The 17,378-nt window shown below is 45.3% G+C and overlaps 1 protein-coding gene across 5 annotated transcripts in view; it reads left to right on the top strand.

Annotated features, from left to right (window-relative positions):
• Positions 1-17,378, top strand: part of LOC148026773 (Pseudouridine synthase family protein) — a 140,971-nt gene that overhangs the window by 73,022 nt on the left and 50,571 nt on the right. For 3 of the 5 annotated variants that reach the window (XM_087691267.1, XM_087691265.1, XM_087691266.1), the window contains 2 exons: positions 1,486-1,595; positions 2,221-2,304. In XM_087691267.1, the coding sequence (XP_087547393.1) occupies positions 1,486-1,595; positions 2,221-2,304 (194 nt within the window). The remainder of the gene's footprint in view (positions 1-1,485; positions 1,596-2,220; positions 2,305-17,378) is intronic. The other 2 variants (XM_087691269.1, XM_087691268.1) reach the window with 1 other exon arrangement.

Here is a 17,378-nt window from a genome sequence, read left to right on the forward strand (position 1 = left end):
CAAAACATAAACTTTCAAGCACAGTGAAACCAAACTGAAGTTCAGAAAACAAGAGACTCACATCTGTGGAGCTAGAATGCTCCCAAATAAAGAGGTGCAACTCTTGTCCCCAACCCTTGTTGTTCCTTATAGCATTTCTTTAGTTTACTGAAGAACTGTCTAAAATTGGAGTAAGATGCTGATGCTCAGTTGATGTCTATTGGCTCAAATACCATCTTTGGCGAGTCCAAACTAGTACATCTTTTGATTCAGCATGCAAACCATAATTTACTACAGCAAACCAGTTATATGAAATGAAAGCCAAGCAGTGTCTACATCTTTATAATACCTAATCATGGAAAGGTATCACTGCTATTTGAACCATACCACAAAAAGTATCATGCTCACTATAAGCATTATTTACGATCAAAAGACATGTGGGATAATGGGACTTCACCCATTTCCATGCCAAATAAGAGACCCAATCATAAAGGAGCATTACCAAAGAGCAATGGAGCACTATGAATGCACCTTTCACAGACATAATCAACAAATTGGTTCACATGTAGCGGATACCTATGATCTAGTCTCGCCCATACATGGTTATCATGAAATGTAAAGCTCAAAATTAGCAGGATTGACACGGTAGCATAAATCCACAGGATCCAAGAGAGCAAGCATTTCAGGCCATTTATACCTTTCCAAAGCTAGCATATGGGAATGCCCAATTGAGTTATTTGAGGACATTGGTGCAATACTGAAATCTCCATAGTATTTATGTGGCCAATAATAATTTTAGATCTCATTCAACACAAAAGCTCTTTTTCAAGAAGCTTGAGATGCAAAAAGTATGTTTGCGCAACGTACTAACTGGAGCTGACTCAAAGTCACAAAACAATCATATGGACAAGCCTCTCAAGGCAGTCTAGGGGGTATGGGGCAAAGAAGCCACGGAGTACACCACCACCTAGGGCTGCCAGCCTGCATTGGGATAAATAGGTCATGCCCACCCTAGGAGAGCAAGAAATAATGTTGGAGCTCCTAACAGCTGGCTTCATAGTACATATACAATGTCAAGACATACTCCAATTATTTGGATCACAAAAGCTACACTTGCTGTAAGTGACACATTTTAACACACACTAGGCACACGTGCGTGCAGACACCAACAAATTCACATTTTCATTTTGCTTATTTTGTTTGCAAATTTTCATTTGATGCTCAATGCTATCTTATGCAAGCAGGTTATTTCAATGTATTCACAATCTGTTGTGTGCATGGAATCTTTAAATCATATAGGAACCATTTGTGGATATTTTTAGATGTTTTAGACTGTGGCTACTGGATGAAGCTTTGGTTTGTGAAAAGTCGTGGTGGTAACTGGGAACATGCCTCTTGTATATTGTCCCTGTAGATTGGGTTGGTCTGAGTTGTCCTTCTCTATTGCATAGGTCTGAATGGATGGGCTCATTAAGAGAGGAAGGGATTGATTCTGAATGGTTTCAGGTTGATGGAGAAAGATTGTATGAAAAGGCAAGACGTGGAGAGCATATAGATGTTCCTGCTCGGAAAGTAAGCATTTATGAATTCGAGATATGGAGAAGCAAGGAAGACAGGTGGTTATATATGCTCTAATCACTGCCGTGTTAAGCTTGACTACTTCATGTAGATAATGGAGTCATTGTCTTTGTTTACTATCGCTTGCCGTTGTCTTAGCACATGTTTTTTTGTTTCTGGTGGAGTCCTTGACGAGTCCCTCCTTACTGCACACTTGCCTCCCGTGAATCTAGAGATCCTCTGCATGATTCTTATCGCTTTAAATCAATAAGAGAATTAGCATGGGTAGGCACAATGCTACCATGAAGTGGAAAGTTTTAATGTTTCTGTTGATCAGCTATTGCTTGAATAGAAGTGCTGATCCTGCTGAAGGTTTTCATATCAAAGTCTGTCTCATAGTTAGGCATTCTAGCATCCATTTAGATTCTTGTACTTGGTTTAGTGAAGCTAAGGTTTTACCTATGGGGTGCGAAGAGAAAATTCTGGCAGCTATAAGGAAAGTGAATTTAATGTGCCTCAGGGCTGAATTACTCTATGCCAAGAACTGTGGAAGTGCAGATCTCTCACCTTGTAAACCATCTGTCTATCCCACTGTTCATGGAAGGTCTAAAACTGTGTGTGAAACATTGCAAGTCTCTATTTTCAGTTGATCACAGGCAAACTTGAGATTCACATTTTCTGCAGGCAAGAGTTGGATTTCAGAATATGCTGCTCCAAAGGCACATACATACGTTCACTGGTTGCAGACTTTGGCACGGCTTTAAACAGGTAATACAAACTGTGGAGTCAAGACTCTCTTGAGGCAAGTAAAATGTACTTCCAACATTCACATTGATTTGAGCTAATATTAGAGAAACTGATGATGGCAGAGCAGTGTAATAGGTCAGCAAGCTGTAATGTAAGTGCCTTTAGTGGTGCCTCTGGATCCATAGCATAAAGCCCACGGTAAAGGGCATCCTTGCAGGTGTGGCTACACTCATGGGTGAAGCGACAGTAATATGATAAGTGGATATAGCAGGTGGCAGGTAGGGGGTTATGGTGGAAAGGGAGAGGTATGTGTGGTCTGCTTCAATGGGTTTGGGGTACTCAGATGTCATGTATAAGCTGCACTGTGTTCTAGGATCCTTAGAGAATATGAAAAGCATGTGGGCCTATGGTCAGCTTCTGATCCCAACGAGGAGATGGTGGTGCACTTCTAGCTCCAGTGGGTCCTGACTGCATTGTGTGATTGCCCTTGTGTTAGTACTTAGTCTTTGTGATCCATAGTCTGCAGGCAACCGTGTGGGATCTCCCTTGAAATTAAATGTAGTGCATTTTCTGCTCATTGTCCTCTCAGTATAGTGTCACCAACAACAACACTTCTCCAAGGCTCAACAACCATGTGATCTCATTGAAAGTGTGCTATATTGTAATCCAGTCCCTCCTGGCTCCTTCCCTCATATTTCACGACATCAGGTGTGTCTATGGGATATCTAGAGTGTTTGACAAAAAATAGCATACAACAATATAATGGCCCTGACCATAGCAGCCAAAAGTTTCAAAAACACCAAGGCTGGAAATGAGTTTCAAACAAGTTTTCTACAATATTTGTTTTTACGAAATGTTTGAAAAACATTTCTTACATGTCTAGCAAAAAGTATGGGTTGTAGAGCTTGTATCCATAAAATATTCAAATAAATAACTGTATTTACCTAGTAACTACATGGCCAATGATCAATGTTTGGAATAGAATCCTCCAAACAATGGCCAATCTTCAAGACTATAGGCTTTATTTTCTATGTCTAAACCACATTATTGTTTATAACATCATGATAGTAATGTCTATTTATAGAGAGGATGTAGTTCAATTGGTTAAGTTAAATGCATGGTAATTAGAAGATCTTGGGTTCAACTTCTAGATTCCACATGGTCATTTAATATAGGTGTAGAAAAACGGAGATTTGAACCTAGATCAAATGGTTAATAAAATAAGTGGATTATTGTCACAAGGATGTGGTATTTTTAATGCTTTGCTTAGTATTGGATTAAAAGATAATCAAACCTGCAAAGGTGACTTGCACGCATGAGGTGCAAGCTAATTATTTTGTCATGTGGAACTTAGGACCATGAGAAATCAGTGGATGTCAAAGGCAAAAGTTGTAATAAGTTATGGCTAACAAGTACTAGGTAGTTCCTGGTGCAAGATTTGGGCCTAGATCAATTTATTGGCCACTAATGTCACTGGTGACATTAGAGACTAGGAATTAATTAATTCATTAATGCTAGTCCAAGGGTCAATAATTGTTGATTGATATATAGGAGACAAATTAGTCTAGCCATATTAAATTAATTTTCAGAATTATATTCTGAAAATTTATTTAATAAGTTGGATAATATTGAAAAATGGTATTAGAAGGCTACCACTTGGCAAAACTTGGCCATGCAAGTGGAAAAAACGTTTTTGAGAGAGAGAGAGAGAGAGAGAGAGAGAGGGAGGGAGGGAGGGAGGGAGGGAGAGAGAGAGAAAGAGAAAAGAAAGAAAGAAAGTTATATTAACGTCTACAAAAGGCCAAGTTGGCCCATGAGACCAAAAGGCTATATACAAAATGTTTGGGAAGTTTTCCAAGTCCCAGTAAAGCTACTATCTAGTGTTATGGTGAACTAAGTGAGTAGGTACAACATGGTATACAGAATCGATACAATCTAGATGCACTTCAAGTGCAGTGTGGAACTACTCATGGAGCGTGGGCATCTTAAGATGTCCTATATATTAACGTCTACAAAAGGCCAAAATGACCTATGAGACCATGAGTTACAATCATGTGTATGATGGTACAACTGTCTGGGTAAAATATATATGTAGCACAAAGTAAAATAAGAAAGAAAACTATGGCTGTGTAAAACATAGAGCTCTATCTAGTAACAATGAGCTCCAAATGGTATAATCTCATGTGGGTATGGAGAACCTAGCTCTAGCTCGAGCAATAATCTCCTCTAATTGCCTATGAAGGTGTCCAAAGTGTCTGTGCCGAGGCCTAGGATGCCTGGATCGGCTAAGCTGAACGGTTTGATCAATCAATACTCCATGTCTGTGTGTGGACTGTGGCGGTGAGAGAGGCTCTCGTGTGGACTGTGGCTGTAACTGTATTAAAGTCTTCTGAGTCTCCTTTGCAAAGAAGTCTGTGAGCTGCCTCTGTGAAGGGCCTCGATCTCTTGGACCAGCTGTACTCTTGAGGCGCATGTCACAAAGCCGTCGTATCTCAAGAAGAAAGAGACCAAGGCATCGCTGATCGGTAAAATCCATGACTCTGGATAGTGGTCCAAATCCATCTCTAAAGAGACAGTGGAAATGACCACAGACCTCATAATATGCTGGGCAGCGGCAGATATAATGCTCCTCTGTCTCTGGCTCTAACTGGCATATCTGGCATATGCGCTCCTCTGGTGGGATGGATCTATATCTGCCAGTCTCAATCTCTAGCTGATGTGAGGAGGTGCGCAACTAGCCAATAGTACATCTGATTCCATCGGAAAGGTGGGTGTCCATGTATCTTGGGCGAACAATAAATCCATCATCTGTAGTATGAAGAAAATGCTCGCGGTAGAAAGCCATCTTTGTCCCTAGCTCCTGCCTTGGCATCAACCGTGTCCGCCTGATATTCAACTAGGTAAGATCCATCCCGATGATCTTGTGGATCTCTAACGTGCTCAGATCAAGAGATGATGCATCAAGGGAGTACTGGAAGGGGGATAACTTGTCCAGCTAAAGCCATGCAGCTCAAACAAGGCCGACATCTGTGCATACCAACATGAAGTATCACCCTCTTTGGCAAGCTACCTAGAGGACTCAAGGGCCAACCGTGCATATCTGTGGCTGGGTAAGTCCCATAGGCTATGTATGTATGCGACCGATTGGGTGAGGGCCTCTACCACAATCGATGTAGCTGCTAACTCGGTTCTGATGATCTCATGTGGCACTAAGGCCTTACATTTGATCATCCTAGATATCATGGACACTAGGGGTTTCTCCATCGACCTCTATCCATCATAACTGCGCCCTGATCTGCTATGGTGGTCAAGACTACGCCCCCATATCTGTACTCCATAAAGTAGTGTGGATGTGACCAGTGTATCGAAGAGCCATAGCTTGGTACGAGGTTCTTGGAATTGCACCTGTGAGCACATTCTCTCCAAACCACCTAGTGCTGTGTATCCACGAGTCAATCTAGTGTCTGCTGCCTCTCACATAGAAAAGGTGGGCCTTGCGAATAAGACTCCTAGGTATGTATAAGAATCTACATACTCCAGCTCCTCAAATCCATATGTGAATTTAGGTGTGGATCTCTTGATCCACTGTGGTGTAGTATTAAATACCATCACCTTGGTTTTACCAAGGTTCACTGAAAGCCCACTGTCCAAAGTATAGGAGTGTAGTATACATCACCAGATGCTTGGCTTCTGTAAAGTAGTATTTGGGATGTTTAGGGAGGCATGGTGTTTCATGTTTCATATGTACACAAGAGAGCATGAGTGTCAGAATAGCATGATCTGTTGCTATGCCAATTGACCTCTTTGATATCTTGAAATTTTGGATGTTTGGTATCAATGCTGGTGAGCCCATCAGGTAGTCCACAGTACTTGCCCCTCCTTTGTGATTCCAATATGTCAAATTGTCAGATCTTGGCCATTGTGGCAGACCATTAAAGATGGCTAGTCCATGTGCACTTCCCCAAGTCAATAGGTGTGTCCCATAGGTACTCACTTCTTTATCCTGGGCTCTCCTACATAGGTCTATTTCATCTATGTCCATCTCTTTGAACATGGCATTGTCATGCATATAAAAGTCACTCTGTCTATCTCCAGTGCGTGCATTGAAATCTCCTACTAATAATATGTCCCCAATGCTAGCATATCTCATGATATCCTCATAGAGTACATCAAAGGGAGATCCATCTCGTGTGGCATAGGTAGAATTTGCAGGAGGAAAGTAGCATATTGCGATGAATATATCTCGTGATCTTCGTGCATGTATCCTAATCCATAAATATCGTGCATCATCATCTCTTTTCATTATTTGCACTATCCCTTTGAGGTCTTCCTGGTATAGTATGCCCACACCTCCAGAACGCCTAGTGCTTCTTGGTTGTCTAGCTGATGAACGAAATGCACTTTCCCACCTGTATCCATGCACGTCTATTAGTTGGCTACCTTTACATTGGTGTGTTTTTGTGTACATTGCTATATGTATGTTTCGGAAGCTATCTTCAAAGTAACTAGCATCCAAGCGCAGGGCTCCATTACGATTCCATATTGACATCCGAAGTGTCTCATAGGCCTCGTACCGTCATGAAGTTCTTTTGTCAGTGATGATGACTCGTCCATTCCTATAAACAGCCCACTTTCCCTCTTTGCGAGCCTCCAATACCTTGGGAATGTGTTCTCTGTGATGCGCTATTTGTGCTGGGGTAAGATCCTCATCCAATTAAATTTTCTCACCTTTGAGGGCTCTCCTCTTGGAGAGGAAGGCCTTTTTTTTCTCTATGTCTCCAAAGCAAAGAATTAGAGCCTTGGACTTAGGGTCCTCTTTCCCCACTCTCCAAGCACTAACGATAGGCACGTCTGGAGCCCCAATTTTGTCAGCAAGTGTCTTAGCATCTTCCTGTGGGCTGCTTTTCTCCTGCCATCCTACTATCCGTACATGTAAAACCCTAGTCCGTCTTCTAGCCTCTTCTTCCAAGGTAGCATTCATTACTTCAGTCTTGTTCACTGATGTTCCCTTATTCTTTTTTAGTGTCTCAATCCATGGGCTTGCTTCTTCTATGTGCTTCTGTGTTGTCTTTGCCACTTCTGCCCATGAGTGAACCTCCCTTTCACATGCCTTCAAAGCCTCTTTCTCTTTTTGTAGTTCTTCTGGCATGTTCATTTCTTTTTTCTTAATGTATTCAATTCTTCCCCCAGTTATAAGATTTCAGATTTGTAGGCATCTACTACTTTTAGCATTTCAGTTTTTAGCGTGTGCATTTCGGACAGCAATTGTGTTTCTAAGTCATTCTTAATCTTTATCTGCATGTCTTGCATTTCTGTCCTCTGATTTACTATTAGTTCGGCTTTGACCTGCTCTCATATTTCTTTCTCCAATTCTTGTCTCATAATTCGTAGTTCAGAGCGAATAATGAGATGAATTTCTTTGTATTTCTTTTCATTCATGGTGTGTAAGGTCTTTCCATGCTTGCAAATGCTGGGGAGATGGTCCGATCACGGACCCTATGGCCATACGTCTTGCATTTTTGTCCTCTGATTTACTATTAGTTCGGCTTTGACCTGCTCTCATATTTCTTTCTCCAATTCTTGTCTCATAATTCGTAGTTCAGAGCGAATAATGAGATGAATTTCTTTGTATTTCTTTTCATTCATGGTGTGTAAGGTCTTTCCATGCTTGTCAAATGCTGGGGAGATGGTCCGATCACGGACCCTATGGCCATACGTCTTTGTATCGTGTGTTCTTAGAAGGGGTGTTGAACATTGCTTCCATGGATGGTTGTGTTAGTTCTTGATCGGATTCGTCTCCCAGATATTCATTTTCCACGGTTTGATGCTTGTATTTGTCTACATTATCCATCTCTCACACACTGTTTGCAAAGCCACTCAGCTTGTACTTTGTATTGTCCAATCGGAGCAATTTTTGTGATTCCTGCAAATTTCCAGGGTTTCCCTAACCCCTCCCTAAAATTTTGGAAGCCAGCAATCTTTTACGAACCCAAATGCCTTCACATTTTTTACAGTCACCGCAGAAATACAAATTGCAGCCCCAGTTAGTGCATTAGTGCATACTCCAGGACATGGTCAAAATCAAAGTCAATGCATCATTGCCTAGTCCACAAGCGAGTGCATCAATACATTCACCCAGGTCTGCATTCATGTCATTTTGAGTACATTCATGTCTTATCAATTTGATTACGTCTGCAATTTGAGTACATTGGCATTTGGGTTTGTATCAGTACATTGCTGTGTCAGTACAGTACTGCATACAATACGCCTGCGTCAATGCATTCAAAACATCTCTGCATCACTATAGTGCTAATGACATGGTCTGCCTCATGCCATGTACATTCCTGCTCACGACAAGTCTTCTTCACTCCAGAGAGGTGTCTGCTTCATGACAGGTCTGCCTCACGTCAGAGGGATACTGCCTTCGGACAGGTTTGGCATCACGACAGGTCCCTCCTGACAGGTTTGACACCATGACAGGTCTGACATCATGCGAGGTACATCGCGTCAAGGCCTTACGACACATCTGACATCACGCCAGCTTCATCACGAGAGAGAGAGAGAGAGAGAGAGAGAGAGAGAGAGAGAGAGAGAGAGAGAGAGAGGATCCAAGTTTGTGGATCCCGTGCAACCTGATATGAAAGTTCTCTTTCCCTTCTTGCATTTCTAGGGCTGCTAGCATATATGGACCATAAGGAATGCATTCTTCATCGGGAGTGTAGAGCCATATAGCCCGCTTGAAAGGACTTTTTCATTGGCAGCTTGACTTGATTGAGTTAACATATGTTCTCCCTAGATGGGATTTGCTTGCTTGGCATGTTGCAGTTTCTTCTACCTCCCTCTAGTCACTCTACGTCCTTTGTACTTTGATTATGATGTCTTAGATTTTATGCACAATGGCCTAGAGCCATCTAGTATTTTGTAATCATGTAATCTTGTACTTTTTTCGTAATCAATACAATTGCCTTTTATGAAAAAAGAAAAAAAGAGAGAGAGCGACGGGGGTTGTACTCCTATTGTGTTGCTTACACATGATATTTGTGTGTTATGTTTTAGTAGCCTTTTGGCTTCAACTTGTGATTGACAAGATTTTCATGGCTAGCTAGAAGGCCTCATGTGAGAGTTATATCCGTTTTGTTTGGTGCCTTGAAGACTTGGTGTAAAAATTTCTATACATTAATATACATTTATTCATGAAAGAAAAAGAGAGAGGGTCATTTCTAGCCTTGTGCAAGGAGAAATGAAATGATATATTAACTTCTATAAAAGGCCAAAATGACCTATGAGACCATGAGTTACAATCATGTGTATGATGGTACAACTGTCTGGGCAAAATATGTATGTAGCACAAAGCAAAATAAGAAAGGAAACGAACTATAGCTATGTGTAAAACATAGAGCTCTATCTAGTAACAATGAGCTCCAAATGGTACAATCTCATGTGGGTAATGAGGACCTAGCTCTAGCCCGAGCAATAATCCCCTGTATCCTCCTATGAAGGTGTACTCGGTGTGTGTGTCGAGGCCTAGGACGTTTGGATCGGCTGAGCTGAACGGCTCGATCAATCAATACTCCATGTCTGTGTGTTGATTATGGCGGTGAGAGAGGCTCTCGTGTGGACTGTGGTTGTAACTGTATTGAAGTCTTTCGAGTCTCCTTTGCAAAGAAGTCCGTGAGCTGCCTCTGTGAAGGGCCTCGATGTCCTGGAGCAGCTGTACTCCTGAGGCGCATGTCATGAAGCCGTGGTATCTCAAGAAGAAAGAGGCCAAGGCATCGTTGGTCGGTAAAATCCACGACTCTAGATAGTGGTCCAAATCCATCTCTAAAGAGACAGTGTAAATGACCACAGACCTCATAATACGCTGGGAAGCGGCATATATAATACTTGTGTGTCTCTGGCTCTAATTGGCATATCTGGCATATGCGCTCCTCTGGTGGGATTGATCTATATCTGCCAGTCTCAATCTCTAGCTGATGTGAGGAGGTGCGCAACTGGCCAATAATATATTTGATCCCATGGGAAAGTTGGGTGTTCAGGTATCTTGTGCGAACAATAAATCCATCATCGGTAGTATGAAGGAAATGTACGCGGTAGAAAGCCATCTTTGTCCCTAGCTCCTGCCCTGGCATCAACCATGTCCGCCTGATATCCAACTGGGTAAGATCCATCCTGATGATCTTGCGGATCTCTAACCTGCTCAGATCAAGAGATGGTGCATCAAGGGAGTACTGGAAGGGGGATAAATTGTCCATGCTAAAGCCATGCAGCTCAAACAAGGCCGACATCTGTGCATACCAACATGAAGTATCACCCTCTTTGGCAAGCTGCCTGGAGGACTCAGGGGCCAACCGTGCATATCTGTGTCTGGGTAAGTCCCATAGGCTATGTATGTATGCGACTGATCGGGTGAGGGCCTCTACCACAATCGGTGTAGCTGCTAGCTCGGCTCTGATGATCTCATGTGTCATTGAGGCCTTACATCTGATCATCTTGGATATCATGGACACTAGGGGTATCTCCATCGGGCTCCATCCGTCATAAGTGCGCCCTGATCTGCTACGGTGGTCAAGAGTGGTGTGGATGTGACCAATGTATCGAAGAGCCATAGCTTGGTGCGAGGTTCTTAGAATTGCACCTGTGAGCACATCCTCTCGAATTCACCTAGTGCTGTGTATGTGCGAGTCGGTGTAGTGTCTGTTGCCTCTCGCATAGAAAAGGTGGACCTTGTGAATAAGACTCCTAGCTATGTATAAGAATCCACATAATCCAGCTGCTCAGATCCATATGTGAATTTAGGTGCTGATCTCCTGACCCACTTTGGTGTAGTATTAAATACCATCACCTTGGTTTTACCAAGGTTTACTAAAAGCCCGCTTTGGTGTAGTATTAAATACCATCACCTTGGTTTTACCAAGGTTTACTAAAAGCCCACTGCCCAAAGTATAGGAGTGTAGTGCATTCAAGTGTCTCTGTAGATCCTCTGGAGAGTCAGCTATCAATACAATGTCATCTGGATACAATAGGAGAGTTATCCAAGTGCCAGCTAGTGGAGCTCCTCTATGTCCTTTCTCTGAAATGTAATCAGTAATCCCATCAATGTACAGGCCAAATAATGTTGGAGAGAGGTGGTATCCTTGTTTTACCCCCATGGTGGAGTAAATAGGTGCCGAAAGGCCCTTAGGTGTCCGGACTCTGCCCACAACTCTCTCATACAGTGCCAAAATACCCCAACTGAGCTCTTTCGGTACTCCCGTGGTATGCAATCTATTTATCAACCTGTCTCTCAGTACTGTGTCAAAGGCTTTGTGGAAGTCCACAAAGTAGCAATAGGTCCGTCGGCCATGGGCCCTTCCCTCCTCAATGATCGCTCTGAGTGTGAGGTTGTGATCCAATGTGGAGAAGCCTCTCCTAAAGCCAGCCTGCCCCTGTGCTCTAAGACCCCACATCTCTCCTCACTTGCTTAATTCATGCTCAACGATGGAAGCATATAACTTAGCTAGTGTTTGCGCAACCATGATAGTCCGATAGTTACTGGGTAGAGTAGGGTCCCCTTACTTGAGGATAGGCACAATAGTGTTCGTGCTCCAGCTTTCTGGGTGGCTTTCACACATGGCGCTGTTAAACATGTAAGCTAGGAATCCTGCCACCAGATCTCTAGCATGGATCAAGTGCTCGGTTACGAATCCATCATGATCTTGTGCCTTTCCTTTGCTAAGTCTGTTAATGGCCTCTTGTACCCTACTTTTTGTAAAGAAAGTGGTTTGCCACCAGATCTCTAGCATGGATCAAGTGCTCGGTTACGAATCCATCATGATCTTGTGCCTTTCCTTTGCTAAGTCTGTTAATGGCCTCTTGTACCCTACTTTTTGTAAAGAAAGTGGTGGTCTCTGGAGAGAGAGAGAGAGAGAGAGAGAGAGAGAGAGAGAGAGAGAGAGAGAGAGAGAGAGAGAGAGAGAGAGAGAGAGAGAGAGGATATAGAGAGAGAGAGAGAGAGAGAGAGATTCGGGGAGAGAGATTCGGTGGAGAGTCGCGAGCACGAGGAGGAGGCGGCGATGGCAATCCCTGTCTGCTCATCGAGGTTCGTGCTGCACTCGCCCCCCGCGTTTCAATCGTAATATTCTTCTCGTCGTGTCTGGTCCTTCCGAGCGTCAACAGGCGTGCAGACGGCGTCAGTGCTGCTTGCCCGTCGTCTGTTCTGGGGGCGGGGGTCCCTGCCGTCGCCTTTCAGTCCTGTGGGCCCTCGTTTCGACCTGGTCCTGTTCCTGAGCGCCGCCCTGCTTCGCCCCGCCTGCTGTCTCGCCTTCGGTCCCGCCTTCTGTCCCGCCCTGCTGTCTTCTGCCCAATCGTGCTGCAACGTCTGCACTCGCCCCAGTTCCTTCGACTGTGCTGCTGTTCGCGGCTCCGCCTGTTTGTGCTTGTCCTTTTCTGCCGCCGCGCCCAGCTACTGTAAACCCTAAGCCCGACAATTGGCAGAGAGGCAGCATTTGGGCCAGAGTGCCCACTGATCTGTACACAGAGAGAGAGAGAGAGAGAGAGAGAGAGAGAGAGAGAGAGAGAGAGAGAGAGAATCCTGCTGCTGCAGTAAGGGAGCGAGCGAAAGAGAGAAGACAGCGGTATGGCTGGCCTGGATATGGATTTTCTCGACCGGACGGTGGTAGCCCTTGGCCCTGATTCCGATACCGAGGAGCCGGAGGATATGGTGCCATGCACGGAGGAGCCGCCTCCGGGTTCTGAACTGCCGCCGACAGGCAAACGCTCTAAGCACACTTCAGACGAGCCAATGGGTCCTCAGGACCGTTCCTATGTGCAGGTTGCCTCCGAACCTGTGGATTCGCAGGAAATAGACTGGGAGCATTTGCTGGACTTTGCCAATACTCTGCTTGGCGATTATGTCCAGCATAATAATGAAACTTTCTCTGCTGCGGCTGCGGATGATGTGCTGGAAGCGACAGTGGACCCAAAATCAGTCTTGCGGTCCTTCTCGGTGTTCTATGACCGTGCAGTTATACTTTTTTTCATCGGCAGGATCCCAGTGCTCTCACATATTCGCCAGTGGATGCACCACTTATTGCAAGGGGAGTATGTTGAGGAGATCTTCCTTGGCCCTCGCGGCTTTTATGAGGTTCTGTTGAAATCCGAATCGCATCGAGCTGAGCTACTGTCCAAGTTGCCACTATTCTTTGACCGCCGCTTGGTCCATGTGGTACCATGGCGCCCTATGGCTGACTTCCAGCGTCTGCTTCAACGCGAATGCCCGGTGTGGGTGGAGGTGGAAAATTGTCCAGCGGTATATTGGCCATTGTTGAAAGACGCGATGGCGGTTGTGGGCACAGTGCTGGTTCCCCCCAGCCTCAGGGCTATGAACCGAAACCGTCTATGCATGTTATGGGATACGGCCAGGAAAAGGCCTGCGTGGCTTCGCCTCAATTGCGCTGGCATGCATCCTTTGCATTTTCGCCTGAAATGGGGCAATTTTGCCGGACATTGCTTTTCATGTGGTAAATTAGGGCATTTTGTAGCTGAATGCCCGGAACGGCAACTGTCTTCTGAGGAGGCGCAGGTTGTGCAGCCCAAGGATGACATGGTGCTTGATGCCCAGACACAAGAGACCCTTCAGCCCCCTACTGTCATGGAAAAAGGTAAACAACAGGTCCGAGCTTTGGATTCTCCTAGCTCTGATTGGATTGAGGCACGACAAAAAAAAGGTAAAAAGTTGGACGCAGGCCTGGCAGATCCGGGGCCTCATGTTTCCCCGGATTCCGTGCGCACGTACACGCGCAGGAAAGACATGGTCACCCCACAGCAGGTTGTGCGTACCATGGCCCCGTCAGCCCCCCGCAATCCGTCTTCAAGGAAAATCTATTCCGAGGGCCCCAAGGGCCCACCTGCTAAGCTGGCGTTTGATGCGAAAGGCAATGTGATTACTCCTTGGGATAGGCGTTATCCCCGCCCTGCTCCCAAGGTAGTGGATTTCCCTTCTACCTCTAGAGCAGGTCGCCCGAATTCATTTGCAGTATTGGCTGATTTTCTGGATGAGGGTGTCTTGGATGTCCTCGCGGAAAAGATGCAATCGAGGCAACAGGCGCCTCGTTCCTGACTTCCTTTGTTTGAAAATATATGAAGATTGCCACGTGGAACGTGCGAGGCATTTGCTCTCGCCATAAGCAGCATACCATGTGGTCTGTCTTGCATGAAAATCAGTGGGATGTATTATGTGCAGTGGAGCACAAAAGTCATGGTGAGGCAGGAAAGGTTGTGGATTGTCGTGGATTTCGTCTGTTTTATGCAGGGACACATGCTAAGCATTATTCGGGCGTGCTGATGATTGTTCATGAGAAATACCAGCCTGTTCTTGTTAAAAATGATGTGCACGGCCGCTTTCTGGTAATCGAAGTCCTATTTGAAGGTGAGATTTTATGGCTGCTGGGACTTTATGCTCCCAATGATCCCACATCCCGACGGGATCTATGGTTGACTTTGCAGGGCTCCATGGCACTTGGCCGCAGAGGGTTTTTGATGGGAGATTTCAATATGTGTGTTGACTCTTCCCAGTCCACCTCAGGGCATTCGGTAATGGATACGCCAGAAAGCCGGGTGTGGAACTCCTTTGCTTTGCACATACTTAAGCAAGATCTTTGGTCGTGGCTTCACCCTTCTGTTTCAGGTTTTACTTTTCATTCTGCGCAATATGCAACCACTTGGTCGCGATTGGACAGAATGTATATCATGCAGGGGGATGATTTTCTTCCCGAGATGCTCGAGATGAAGGTCTTGCAGCAATATGCGTTGTCGGATCATTTTCCCCTCCAACTTGAGATGCGGGCACAATCTGTTGCACCTTTTATGCAGTTCCTGGATAAGCTCCCTTTACGCTTCAACTCCTCTTATTTGAAGCATCCAATTTTTCAGGATTATATGCAGCAACTGATTGAGAGGTTCTTATTGGACTTCGCCTCTGAGGGCTTGGCTTCGTTTGCACGCCTGCTCTCTAATGTGCAGCGGGTTGCTCGGCAGTATGGGATTCACACTGCCTCTCTTTGTCGCCGCCGTCGACTTGCAGCAGAGGACTTATTGGCCTTGGTCCGTTCCTTGCTCCTGGATTCCCCAGATGATGATTTTCTGCTGTCACTGGAGCGGCGTTTGGCCCATCTTATTCAAGTCTTTAGCTTGAAATCTTATCAGCAGGCCAAGCTGCATAACTTGACTGACACATTGCAAGATAATGCCTGCCAGTCTCATAAGTTCTTTCGCGCCTTGCATGCTTCTCCGGCTCGCGAAAATATGACTCGACTTCAGCACTCGGAAGGTCGCATGGTCACTGATCCGCAGACCATTATCAATATGTGCAGAAATTATTTTATGGATCTTTTTGGTTCTTCATCCTTGCCGTCTAGCCAGGTTACGCATGCCCGCTCGGTCTTCTATCAGCTGGTCCACCAGCAGGTTCCGCTTGATATGCAAGCCTCTTTGGAGGCGGATATTTGCGAAGAGGAGGTTATGGATGTGTTGTTGCACCTGCCTAAGGATAAAAGTCCTGGTTGGGATGGTCTCACTAATGAATTTTTTGAGCACTCAGCCACGCAGTTGGTAAAGCCTTTGGTGGTCATGTTCCAGCAGGTTTGGGAAACAGGGGTCATGCCTTCTTCATGGAAAGAAGGCCTCATCAAACTGATCCCCAAGGTCCCTTCGCCGTCAAAGCTGCAACACTGGAGACCAATTTCGTTGATGGGCGTGATGTATAAAATCTTTTCCAAAGTGCTGGCAAATCGGCTTCACAAGCACCTTCCAGCTCTTATGCACCCCCTCCAATATGGTTTCATTAAGGGACGCAACATTTTGCACAATATCTTGAATGTGCAAATGGCTATTGATTATGCGAGGCACTCCAATCAGCAAGTGGTCTTGATTCAACTGGACCTGGAAAAGGCGTTTGACTGTGTGGACTGGTCTTTCCTTGCAGAGCTTATGTCTGCTATGGGCTTTGGGATCCGCATGTCCCGATTGATCTACACCATTAGTACTGAGGCTTCTTCAAGAGTTATGCTTAATGGTGGGGTCACAGAGCCATTTCTCCTTGCACGCTCGCTCAGACAAGGTTGCCCTTTGAGTCCTCTCTTCTTTGCCTTGGCGACTCACCCGGTCCTTTCAATGTTATCCTCCATGGCGGCTTCTGCCCAGCTGGCAGGGTTATCTCTTCCTTTGGGGCAGCACTTCATTAGCCAATCCTTGGCTGATGACTCCTTTATGATTTTGCAGGCGGACAGGGATAACATTCGCAAGGCATTAGATGTTTGGACGCTCTTTGGTCAAGCTTCTGGTCTTCGCATCAATGCCTTCAAGTCAGCCATTCTCAGTTGCACGGAGCCTGATTTAGAGTCATTAGGCTGGCAGGGCCAGGTGGTTTCTCGTGGCGCGATTGTCAGGCATCTTGGATACCCATTGGGGGTGGATGTACGGCCAAAGGCCCTGCTGGAGTGGATTTCACACAAACTGGCCGTGAAGTTTATGTATTGGAAATCGCAAGCCTGGCCGTTCCATGTCCGTCTCAAAGTGGCTCAGACAATAATGCTACCAATGCTGACGTATTTCCTGCCATTACTGCCATGGACGCCCAGTACTTTGAAGGCTCTTACTCATCCCATTCGTTTCATGCTATGGAAAAAAGATTCACTGCAGGCAGGCATTTCCTGGATTTCATGGTCACATGCATGTACCCCTAAGCGCATGGGTGGTGGAGCTATTTTGGATGCAGAAACTCATATGCTGGCTCTTCGTTGGTCTCTGTTTCGTGCCATGTGTGTGGATCATCACCCGTGGACCATCATAGCCCGTTATTTTCTTGAGGACAGCGGCCTCCGCCAGGGTAACACACGGCTTCGAGCCTCATGGTGGCATGTCCTTAATGCTGACGCTCGTTTCTCCAGTCCCTCTTCCTCTTTGTTAGTGCATTTGGTCGGCTCTTGGAAAGTGGTGCTCCAAAAGGCCCGTTGGCATCCTGTAGGGGACCGCGTGCAGACAAATTCTTTTCAGCTGGAATTGTTGGCGGTATCCACATTACTTTCATGGGAAGATAAACATCAGCTCAGACCAAGATT

This window comes from Lygodium microphyllum, chromosome 13, assembly GCF_053477565.2.
Source record: "Lygodium microphyllum isolate KBCC chromosome 13, Lygodium_microphyllum_v1.1.10, whole genome shotgun sequence".
Classification (NCBI taxonomy): Eukaryota; Viridiplantae; Streptophyta; class Polypodiopsida; order Schizaeales; family Lygodiaceae; genus Lygodium; species Lygodium microphyllum.